The sequence below is a fragment of the Elaeis guineensis genome, chromosome 4 (genome assembly GCF_000442705.2).
Source record: "Elaeis guineensis isolate ETL-2024a chromosome 4, EG11, whole genome shotgun sequence".
NCBI classification, from domain to species: domain Eukaryota; kingdom Viridiplantae; phylum Streptophyta; class Magnoliopsida; order Arecales; family Arecaceae; genus Elaeis; species Elaeis guineensis.
The window spans coordinates 2816603-2829500 of record NC_025996.2 but is presented as its reverse complement, the minus strand read 5'-3'; the positions used below and the strand labels follow the sequence as shown (position 1 = coordinate 2829500).

At 34.2% G+C, this 12898-nt stretch overlaps 2 protein-coding genes across 3 annotated transcripts in view; both read right to left on the bottom strand.

Annotated features, from left to right (window-relative positions):
- Positions 1-1223: 1223 nt before the first annotated feature.
- On the bottom strand, positions 1224-8892 carry LOC140850988 (vacuolar protein sorting-associated protein 2 homolog 3-like). The gene is made up of 10 exons (XM_073255308.1): positions 8708-8892; positions 8216-8260; positions 5786-5820; positions 5028-5078; positions 4793-4897; positions 4625-4696; positions 4401-4472; positions 3711-3791; positions 3399-3589; positions 1224-1458 (listed from the first exon to the last, which is right to left on the bottom strand). The coding sequence occupies exons 1-9, from the start codon at positions 8739-8741 to the stop codon at positions 3548-3550; spliced, it is 537 nt and encodes a 178-aa protein (XP_073111409.1). The 5' UTR covers positions 8742-8892; the 3' UTR covers positions 1224-1458; positions 3399-3547.
- Positions 1224-12898, bottom strand: part of LOC105033610 (vacuolar protein sorting-associated protein 2 homolog 3) — a 55434-nt gene continuing 43759 nt past the window's right edge. For both annotated transcript variants that reach the window (XM_073255307.1, XM_010908482.4), the window contains one exon: positions 1224-1458. In XM_073255307.1, the coding sequence (XP_073111408.1) occupies positions 1407-1458 (52 nt within the window). In that variant the 3' untranslated portion in view covers positions 1224-1406. The remainder of the gene's footprint in view (positions 1459-12898) is intronic.

The following is a 12898-nucleotide window of genomic DNA, read 5'->3' as shown; positions in this document are numbered from 1 at the left end:
ACTTTTCCCTTTATTTTTCTCAACGCCTAATAAATAAATCAATAAGGATGGATCACAATTTAGCTTAAGCATCTTAATGAAATAATCAATTTATAGATTTTACAACTCAAAATGGATCACTCGGCTCGGGTTGAAAATGGATTAGATGTAGATTGGATATCTATATATCCATATTGTTATCCACTTTAGTTGACAAGTGTGGATCCGGACATTCATTGGCTGCTAAAACTTTCTATTTCTTTTAAATACCAATACAAATCAAATAGTTAACTACTTGAAGCACCCAAAAAAAGATAACACAGCATGAGAGATAAATTAAGTTTAAAATATGTCAATATTGCTACTTATTTTCCTTTAAAGTTCCTTGAAATTATATAAGACTGCATGAAAATTACAAATAAAACTAGATATTTGGTCATGTATCCAATAACGCGGCATTCGTGGAAAAATGAATTCGGATGGATACTGATGTGCACAAGTAGTCTAGGTTTGCTCATCTGCATACTGGGCTAACCAGTCCATGTAGACTCAGGTCACGAGTCAAGAGGGTCGATCAGGTTTGTAAAACACCAGTACCAAAGAAGTCCTAAAGATATTGTGCTATAAATGATAAACTCTAGCCTCAGTAATAACAAAGTTATTTAAGCCGCACATTTTGGCAAGCATGAGTTTTGGGAAAAAATATTCGTTGCAATGGTGATACCACATCACCATTGTAACAAATCAATAAAAAATTGGGAATAGATGAAATACACGGAGGTAGCATGGGATATTATCCATTGAAATCAATGCAATCCATGACAATCGATGAAATAAAGATTTTCATTGATTTGTTACAAATATGATACGGTATCACCGTTGCAATGAATATTTTTTTGAATTTTGGCATCCCTTATTCACAAAGCCGCATCATTCGAAAAGGAATGCAGAAAGAATGCAAATAGAAGGGCCAACGGGGACTCAACGAGGGAGAAAGCTGCTACAGGTTATCCCATGATCTTGTACGGAAGGTGCCGTGGTTTTATGCCAATAAGGAATTTTGGGATATAATCTCTGGTTACATTAAAATCAAAGAAGCCAGTTTTCTCACATGAAAGTAAAGTTACAGAGTTCACGACATTCCTCTTGGCCAATCAAGAGTAGCAATGTATGGCCCTGTGATATTTATCAAACTAGCAGTGCGATCCCACCAAACTTTTCTCATACCCAATTGACTGGCAATCTGGGGGTTCAAGCACATTCCAACATTCGATTCATCCATGCTCACTCACATTGAATTTGCAGTTACTATTTACACAGGTATCCTGAGCACAATGTGTATTCACCTCTACATACTATATAAACCTCATGAAGTGCCGAGTAAATCAGGAAATGAGATCTGAATACAAATAAATGAAGTCCTCAACTCATGAGCTTCTGAGTGCAGCCAACCTCTTCTCAAGGTCATCCATCTCCGAGCTGCAAATCAAAGAAAACTTTAGGCAAGATGATAAAACATACATGCATATATAGCATAATTATGATAAAACAGTTGGGTAAGCTGGTCTCAATTTCTAAGTAGCTGGCCCACAGGCAAAACAATAAAAATCATTAAAGATGATAGGGGATTTTGAAAAGAAAGGGAGAAACTTATGGTTTGACAATGGTCTAAACAGGTCAGTACGGTGGAAGATGAACCTCGTGTCCAAAAATCTGGCCAGAACTCACCAACTGAACAATCAAGACAGATCAACTTTTGAATAATTTGAGTTAGGCAGGAGATCAACTGGGAATGTAAAATATAACTTGACCTGGTTGTTTGGGTTTTTCTGGCTAAAAAAGGGTCCAGAGATGCTTCATATAATTGCTGTTAGTGGACCCACTCAACCACACTGTCCCAATTTGGGTCTAAACATGTCAAATTGTATTATAAAGCCAGTGGGTTCCTTTTAATGAAACTCAAAAAGAAAAATTCTCATGGATTTGGAATAAATTTACACAAGGCAGGTTATCCTGTAATATTTTTAGATCCAACCCTTTGACTTTAGAATTTATATGACCAGATATAGATAATTTCAACATTTGGTCAAGAAGCCTATGAGATCAGATGAGTTGTTCGTATAATGTAAATGAAGGGAGAGCATAGAAAATTAGAAATAGTCATAAGAATTTCAAATCTTGGAAAACTAAAATATGGTTTAAGAATTTCAAAGATGGGACTGGGCCTTCATAAGAAAAATTGCAAATACACATGTTGCATAAAAAGAAGTTAGAATATGTTTAATATTCTGTTAATGCAATTAGATCTAGGAATTTGTGCAGATTTTCTTTGGGGCACATCAGATATATTACAGAAACACCATGCCAGATGGAAAAGATAGAAACAGCATCTTGGTATTCTGTGATAACAGCACAAGTTTTTCTGCTTAAACTTGTAGTGCGATGGAAATGGATTAAAGAAATGCAATTCAAATTGCATAGTGACTTGTAGGCACCGCTGCCCTATCATTAGTTACTTGTTGATACAGACAATAGAATCTGCTGCTTCTGGCATGATGTTTAATTAACAACCATTCACTTCTTTGGTAAAGAAGGCCTGTGTGCAATATTGGGCTACACAACAGAAATCAACCTTTCCCCAATACCACTAATGTGACAACTTGGCATTGAGGCTAAAGAAAGACTTTTAAGTGCGGAAATAATTCTGGATCATGTCAGATTTGAAAATTTCTCTTACAGACAGCAAGATCAGAAATAAAAAGAGCACAACAGGAGATGTGAAAGAGAATAACTGGGATGGCAAAAGGGTTGGAGACTCTGAGGGAGGAAGAAAACCTTAAATTTCTCCAATGTTCAAAATACATGTCCTAGAGAAAACAAAGGTCCAGAAACCCCAAAACTAGCCCTTAAATGATGAAGGATGAAGAAAGGAAGATCCATGCTAACATAAATAAAAAAATGTGAGAAAGGATTTAGAAAAAATGCATGAAACCTAGAGATTTTCCTGATATGAATAATTGGCAAACAGGTATCCATAAATCTGATCCCAGATGCCTTGGACAACAATTGATGGTTGTTATTATTGTGGTGTAAAGGAGAAGAAAAATCTACAGTAATTTAGCAAAATATTTGTAAAGATTTGCATCAAAGAAGCTCATACAAGGAACCCATGCAGCGACACTTCAATGAAATGGATCAAGCTATCAGGTTATAGTCAGAGCTAGCAAGCCATGAATATGTCCAAAGATCAAAGGGTGAGTAAAAATTGATTACAATTTTACAGCATTATGGCAATATGGTTCTGCCAAGGGTCTAGCACAACATATTTATTGTCCATGTCTATATGATGTCATCAAAATGGGCTCAAGAAAGTAATACATATAATATTAAACAACAAAAGAAAAAGAAAGTAGTCAAACCTTTCAGCACTTTGAACGTTCTTCCCTGTAACTTTTCCCTTGGGAGCGATGATAACTGATAAGTCGTTTTCAGCACAAACAAGGTCAACTTTAATGATAGAACAAAGCACAAAAGGTAATATTGAAACCCAGAAGCAATATTAAGAAAATCAAACCTGTGATGCAATATCAACGCCAATTTCATCTAGAACCTAAAGAACAAGAAACAATTATATGAGAAAAAGACGAATATATGGGGGTTTGAAAAAAGTGATGCTAAAAAATCAACCATTTTCTTCAGAACTTTTTATGAGACAATATTAGATCCATTACCTGATTTGTTACGTCCTCAGTCTCTTCTTCAGCTTCATCATTGTCTAATACATTGTCAATGGAGTCCGCCATCATCTCACTCTGCATAGATGTATATGTACATGCATCACGATTTTACCAGCAACCAAGAAATGCTCTTTGCATATCTTAAGCAGAGACATGGAGAAGGTCATCTGCTAGCTTGAGCAAGAAAGACCAGAAAAAGCTAGATCCAATGCAACATGATTTAGGCATGGCTACCTTAAGCAACAATGGCAAATTCACAAAATAAAAGTATTCCCAAACGATGGTTTTCTTAACAAGAAGTAAGAGTGGAGGAAACTATTCGCATGAACACATAGATATACACAGATGTGAACATATGCATATTATGTGTATATGTCTGTGAAAATACATATTTATGTCAGTATATTTAAATGTACATATGCACTCATATATGCTTGTGTGTACATACAAAAGTATACATTCCCTTCTACGTAAATAAAATCGAAAACAGTTTGTTTTCACATTTGAAAATGAAAGCTCTTTGTAGGGAAGGCATCATATGTACATAATTGTAATATCATGCATCACTTAAGGATGGACAAAATCGACAACTCTGCTACAAGCTAGGGTGACATATACATGGCAATAAACAATATCATTTCATCAATGAAACTATCATGTATCTAAGGATGGTTGTGGCCTTACTGTCATATCCATTTGTGCTGACTGTCTTTGAAATTCTTGCATAATCTTCATTTGCTTTGCAGGTGCCATTTGCTGCAAGTGATAAACAATTTGCAAACAATTAAGATATAAAGCTATATATCACACTTCAATTCACACGTCCATCACTATCAACAAACGTCTTTTAAAGTGGTAGATAAGAATTATTTTAACTATACAAACGGTCAATAATCAGTGTTTGAGACCTTATTAATAGCTCCCATTGCCTTGCCTGCACCTTTCATGCCAGCAGCCACTGAAGTGTTGGCATACATTGCCTGCCACATCAAATAATAAACTTATAAGAACGGATGGATGCCAAAATGAAAGGGAAGAAAGCCAATGACTAACAAGGGAAGATTTTGTTAGTTTACCTGTGTGTGGGTTGCTATACCACGCATCTGAGCTCGGTTACCTTGTAAATTAGAAATTTGCTGCCTTAATCTGACAAGCTGACGGGCTAAAATTTTAGTTCCAGCCTGCAAACATTTACTCAAAGCAATCAAGAAATTGTTTAAATATCATATGAACTTTGCAACCGGTGGTGATGAATTCCATAGTATGATCTTTAAACTTTGTGACTAATGGAATTAACATAAAGAAACCTACCTCATTTCCAGTTTTGGCTGTCCTTTTTATCTCCGCGACCAGCTTCTTTTCCTGCCATTATGCTTAGCTAGTGTGAGGCTTAACTGCGATCATGTAACAGTCTAGGGCATCTTAAAAGCTTGGAAAATGCTTAATTACTTATATCATCCATGATACATAGAATATCTTATGCCAACAAAATTGCAAGCCATAGAAAGGAAAAAAAAAACTTCTTCATCAGCTCCAATTTTCATGCAAGATTAAAATATTATGCTACCTAAGTGAACTATTCTACGAACTCGTCTTATTGCAACAAAACATAAGAGACAAGGCAATTATGCTCCTGAAAGGACTTAAAATAGTTTAATGAAAATAGCTTTCCTTTAACTATATTGGAAATGGCACCAAGAGTATGGATTGCTAAACATATCTTGATAAGAAGTATGACTGAAGTCCAAATGATCATAGGAAGGATAATATACAACGTGATAGGCAGTCAATGAGCATAAATAAGAAAGAAAAATAGGCATAAGCTTACTGGAAAAAATAAAAAAAGAATTTTAAAATTTTAAAAAGTGTATTTTCTAGAAACTACCTGACCTAATCAATCACAAGCAAACCAGTACAAGTTAAGCAGAAATAACAGTACCTAAAGTCTAAACTAATCAAGTGATATATTTTTATGATCCCAAAGTGCCTAAGTTTGAAAAGGCTTTAGCATCCAATATGCTGAGGTAAAACAAAACTATCTTGCAGTTCAGGCTACATTCTTTATGTACCTCTAACTGCAATGCTGTGATCTCCCTCTCGATACCTACAACATGAAATATTTCCAATAGAGGTGGTCAGAGTATAAATCAGAGCACTTAACTTCAAGTCTTCAATAACCAAATTATTGAAAGAAATCCAGAACAGAATGCATTCAGTTGCAAAACCTTTCTTGCAGAATATGAAAGACAACTAAAACCAGTACCGGCAAAACCTCAGCCAACATTAGTGATTCAGTAGAAACAATGACGGAGCTGTATCATCAAAGTTTCAAATGGAAGACATGGTTGCAGTAAACAAGAGTCAACAGAAGGAAGCTAATGAAATCTTGATAAACTTGTCGAACATTTAATGCAACAAATATAAGCAGCAAAGGATAAGCAAAGGTCAGTGAAACAGTCATAGACCAGCGAATTGTTTGCATAATTGTGTCGCATGAAAGTGGCTTATTCTTTACCTACATCTTGATGGTATATAAACAAGGGAAAGGAAATGAAAATGAGGATGGGAATGCATCAATCTAGACATGCTCCATTCTTATTGACCCTTTTCTGTCTTCTGTTTTCCAGCAACCAAAGAGAGCCCGTAGCAAAATTTAAATGGCAAGCCACACATCATAATGTGTAGTATTATCCTAAGTATGCTTGTCACTGGGCAAAATGACTTTAACAAATTAAATATTTCCAAGTATTTCAAAAGGGCACTAAGTAGATAATCTTATCAAAGGCATTCATTCATTCAAACCAAACTATTCAATTCCAAAAATATGATCCCTAGAATGTAACACTTTACAAAATGACAGGGTTATAATTGCAATAAACTAGTATTCGTTATGTTTCATAACTTAGAAGAATCAGAAATGATGAATTTTGGTCCACAAGTGTTTTGAGGTGTAAAGCTGGAAAGGAGCTTAGCTGAGCAAAGCAGAGCATTAGGTTGTTCCAGCTCAACTTGGTTCAGCTAAAAGTGTGTTCAAGCCTATGTCAACCTAAAGGCAAGATCAGCTATAGTTGTTTGAGTTTGGTTCATGAGCCACTTGGACAGGATAATTCTCAAATTGAGCCTAAGCTTGTACTAAGCTTGTACTTATTGTTGCAAGCAGGAGACTGTCCAGGCTTAGCTTGTTTGCTAGTTCAAAAACATGGTTCAAAGTGTGGGTTTTGAATCTGGCCTTATCTAACATATGAGCTTGAATAAGCCCCCTAGCCAGAGCAGTTTACAGATGGCTCAACTGCATATATGATAAAAAAGGTGGACTGCATTATTTTGCCCACCATGCATTAGAAGTTTTTTTCACCCCACACTTAAAAAACAATGAAAAACACATGAGTGGTCTCCCTTCCCCAGCTCACCCATGCTATGGCAATACCACTTCTCCTTCTTCACTTTCACATCTGAATTCACCCCACGCTCTTTTTCTAACAACTGAGATCTTAATGCACTGAAACAATAGGAATAAACATTGCTATTAAGAGAAGGCCAAAATAATAAGGGATGTGTTCCTGAAAAGAATTATGCAGCTTACATGGGTTCATCAAAAATTGGCTGATTGTAAAATGTTCTTCCAACACTACAATCTGAAGTTTAATTTCTTATTCATTTGAAAGGCTTGCAATCTCAGCTAAATTATATGTCAGTGATGTATCTTTTATACTGAAGTTGCATATTGATGATCATGATCTACGATATCTGAATTCTAAAATACCTAAAAATAAGAACTCATGTGTTTTACTGTATGACTCTGTATCAAGGAGTGCCTTCACCATCTTAAGTTTAGATTCTTTCCAAGTATAGAAGAAATATGGCATTTGTTCCTAGAATGCACAAGCTTAAACTGCACGATTAAAGTAGTTTCACGGTCCACCAAGTTTTATGGTGCCCCGCTCATGTACTTGACCAAGAGGTTGGCCCAAATTTTGAGGTTGGTTTTATACTAAAAGCTGATTAAAAAATATTCTCATATTATGATGAATCATATACTGATCCATCAGACGTACATATTGACTGCCGCTTTAGTTTGGCTTATCTTTAATAGTTGAAGATATAATATATTCTAGTCAGATATTTTGTAAATATAATTTGATATGCTTGATGCTTTGCAGAGGTAGAAGTCTTGAGATACTGTTTCATATGGTATGCACCTTTTACAAGAGAATTTTAACTTCTTTTATGTGATATATCAGTTTATACACTTCAGAAGTAATTTTCACCAGCATCGACCACCTAAGAAGGATCTTTCCTTTTATTAGCTCAAATTCGTATGGTTGTTTCTTGTTAGTGTTAAAATTGAACAAAAAAAGTAAGTAGACAATGATGAAACATTTATTCCCTCTTTATCTCTACAACAAGCAACAATTACTCAACAATTCAGAAATTCTTCCTAAAACACAAGGCTTTGGAAGCGGCAATATATAGGGACTTCAGTTAAGCTGGAAGAATACCTCTTGTGGCATGTGATACTTCTCGCTTGCTTTCTCGAAGTGCATCTGTCGTCCAACAAAATAGAACTTATTCAGATGTATGGACATGAATTAAAGTAAAAGCAAGAAATCGAGAACCAAACTATCCAACACTATCAACACATTAAGAATTTTATACAAACCAAACGAAAGAAACTCAGCGGAAACACAACGACATAACAACAAAATTGCAATCTATAAAAGTATAACGTAAGACTTTTCAAAAAGACACATTAAATGTGCATCACGATGAACTTAAGATCTCAAACAATCATTAATCGAATTGAATTTTTCATCGGGAAATCTTGCAAGGTAAGCTCGATAAATTGATCATACGAGGGAACGAGAAAACTCTAGAATTCTCAGAAAAAAGGGGAAAGCAAACACAATCCATGAATGCAAAAAATAATGAAAAATTCAATAAAGCTACATATAATTCGAGAAGAACGGATGGATGGGATGAGAAACGGATACCTTTGGGTGTGGGTTTCTTTGAGAAAATGTTCATCTTCTTGAAAAAAACGAAGATGAGGATCGGGGATTTGGTGGCGCAAGATCGAAGACGAGAAGAAGAAGCTTGTGATTGTGATCTGTGGAGATCCGGAGAAAAAATCCTATCTATTTTGTGTGAGAAGGAATTTTACGATTGACTCGAGAAACAATAGGAAGGCGAGGTGAGCTGTTAAAACACCGCGGAAAGGAAGAGTGGGCCCCCCCAGAGAACGAAGACTAACGCGGTTGGAGCTTCCGAGATGCCGTGCTGGTCCTGGATTACTAGATCAGCTGCGATGGCTGAAACAGCAGACAGCAAAATATCTTGACCTACGCCCAGAACCCAGCCTGGAATGGAGATTGGATCTTCCCCTTCTTTTATACGATAACTAGTCAAAGTCCCGCATCGCACGGAACCGAACGCACAAAAATAATTTTTTCAAATATTATTATTATTTTATTTTTCAAATATTATTATATTTTTATTATTATTTAAATTATTATTAATAATAAATTAATATTTTAAACATAATAATATTATTATTATTTTCAAAAATAATATTTTTAAAAATGATGTTTATTATTAATTTTTAAAATTAATTTTTTTAAATAATAAGTTATTATATAAATAGTATTTTTAAATTAATAATTATTTTTTAAAATAATATTTTAAAAAATAATAATAATTTTATTATTATTTTAAAATTAATATTTTTACTTTAAATTATTATTAATAATAAAATAATAATTTTTTCCTCCCTCTCTCCAAATTTTTCTTTTTTTTTCTTCTTTTCCCTTCCTCCTGCCGCCCCCGCCCCCACAGTGTGAGACTCAGGTCGTGGCCATCTGTACCACAAATAATTTTTCTGATATTGTTGTCTTATTTTTAGATGTTGCTGTGTTCTTATTATTATTTGAATTATTATTAATAATAAATTAATAAAAATAATATTTTATTATTAATTTTTTGAAATAAATTTTTAAAAATAATATATTATTATTATTATTAGTATTTTTAAAATAATATTTTGAAAAAAATAATATCTATATTATTTTTAAAAAATTAATATTTTTTTACTTCAAATTATTATTAATAATAAAATAATAATATATTTTTACTATTTTCCTTTTTCCCCTACCTAGATATTTTTTTTTAAATTAATACCCTGCCAAAGCCAAGTAGGAAAATAATATTTTAAATTATTATTACTAATAAAATAATAATATATTTTTTTCTCCTCTCTAAATATTTTTTTTCTTTTTTCTCCCTTTTCTTTCCTTCCTCCCGCCGTCTCCCTCCCACTGCGTGAGGCGCAGGTCGCAGCCGTCCGCGTCGCCCTCATCATGGTCTCGCCTCACCACCATCCCGGCCGCACATGCCGTCTGCATCACACTCGGCTCTGTGCAACCATCAAACCCCTCCCCTCCCCAAGCTTCGACGCCACCAACCTTCCATCCCCTCTATAGCCCCGCTTTGTCACCATCCCCTCTTGTTCCCTCTCTCGATCTCGGTGAACCCAAGCCCTCATGGCTCCACGCAAGCACCGGTGATTGCCCCTCCCCTTCCTCGACCCCGCCCCACCACCGTTTGCGCCGCATCTGGCTCCATGCAACCACCAAACTCCCTCCCCTCCCCTCCTCTAGCTCCAACGCCACCAACCACCCTCTCCTCCCGTCCGTGGCCCCGCTCCATCGCCATCCCCTCCTGTTCTCTCTCCCGACCCTGACGAACCCGAGCGCCCACAGCTTCACATGAGCACTGGCGACTGCCCCTCCCCTCTCCCGACTCCGGTGCCACCAACCCCCCTCCCCTCTCTTGACTTTGGCACCACCAATCCCCCTCCCTTTCCTTTCACGGCCCCGACTGCAGGCGATCGTCGGTGTTCGTGCGGCCGCCAGCTTGGAGCGGCCAAATAGAGAAGCTTAGACAGTGGCTAGGATTCGTCGATGCTCGCATGGAGCTACGAAAGGCTCGGATCGCGATATTTCGTCGGGGACTTTTTTAAATCAATGGAGATTTTCAATACTTTTCTCTTCAAATGGTATAACCAAATTTATTTGAGGAGCTGAATTGGTAATACTCTAATGTTTCTCTATAAAATATTATTATTATTATTTTTTATTTATATATATATATATATATATATACACACACACACACACACGATGCGTTGTTGAATTAAGTCACAGTGGGTTGAATTAGATCATGTTAAATCAAATCAGGCTGTACGTCATGAGTTAACCACGTGGGATCAAGTTATATCATCACAGTTGACTTGAGGGCAAGTACGGATCAATGGATCCCAATAAATGGATCCCTATCAAATGGTGCAATGCTATGTTAGGCTAGAGATGACAAGGGAAGAAAAGCAAATGATTTCTATACTTGAAAGTTGGGAAGGCATAATATTTTACTTTATCATCCAAGCTCAGCTACTTGAGGCAAATGAAAAATGAAAACTGAGGTAGAAAATTAAAAGAGAGAAGGGAAAGGCCTTGCTTTTGCAATGAGAATTACAGGGATGTCAAGACATGGATGTCTCTATTTAATCCAAAAGCATAGAGATGGATTAAAAGGAGAGTTGTTTATAAGCAAATTTAGATTTATATTTTATAGTGAACTATCAAGACAACATATAATATAATCTAATATATATTAGAAAGTAAAAAGTGAGAGAAGATTGATTTGCAAATGAGGCTATCCACGTAAGCAGTCCATTTTTTTCTATGCATGCCATGTGGACTCTTCTATTTCAAAGCATTGAATGCACATATTTTATTCTTAATGAATAAAATTAAAAGTCATTTATATCCATTAACTAGTGTTATTAAGAATTTTAGTTATGAACTTCAAAGATACAAATGGATATGTTATTCATAATTTTTTTTATAAAAATATTAAAATTTATTTATATACATTAACTAATGTTATTAAAATCTTCATGAACATCAAGAATATGAATGGATATGTTATTAATTTTTTTTACAAATATAATCAATTATATAAATATGATCTATAAATTCACGTGCAATGCGCGAGCTTAAAAACTAATATATATATTATAAAGTAAAAATTGAGAAAAAAAATTTTAGCATTTGAGATTATCCACGTAAGCAATTTTTTCTATGTCATGTATCCTCCTACCTAACAATCCTTCAAGCATTAAATTCAAACCTTGAATTAATAAAAAACTATATTAAATCCTATTTATATGAATTAAATTATATTATTAATGTATGATATTATTGCATTCTTATAATTAAAATATATTTATATAGATAGTTGAGAATATGAAATGATACTAAAAATTTGAATGGATATTATTTTATTATTTATATATAATTTTTTTCAATATGATCAGACCTAGAACCCATGCGCAATGCACGGGCTCAAAACTAGTTCTAACAATAGATGAGAAATTTCTATTGAATTGAAATATTTTTATACTTTTAATGGGACAACATGATAAATATATTAGATATTTTTGGAATATATAAAATGATGAAAAAAGTGAGAAGATTTGAACTAGTGTAGATATGACTTTACTTTCTAATAAAATTAGTTGAAGACCCGAGTGTTGCACAGAATCAGATGTACGAAAATAATTTTTTTAGATCTAATTAGATTGAAAAAAATTATATATGAATAATAAAATAATATTCTTTTCAATTCTTAAGATCATTTCATATTCCTAACTACCTATATAAACAGGCTTTAATTGTAAGAATATAATAATATCATATATTGATAATATAATTTAATGTGAAGAGGTATTCTTTTGAGGTGGCACAACAAAACTCATTTGAGAAGCTGAGTTGGCAACACTCCAAAACTCCTTCATAGAGTATTATTATTATATATATATATATATATATATATATATAATGAGAAATGATAAACTGATTTGTTATATTGCAAACAAGAAAGATGCTTTGATTTAACCATGTTTGAACTAAATTTCACAATTAAAAAAATACAATTTCCTTATATTGCTAATTTACCTTTGATGAAATCTAGACCTTGCCTATTTTTCTTGAATAAATGGTAAAATTTTGATAAGATAATTATGACAAGCCACTAGGTGAGTGGGTTTTATCTAATTCAAATAAAGATGACAAATTGTTTATAACGATGAATAATATGAGACCAGTTTGTGAATATTTTAGAATAAA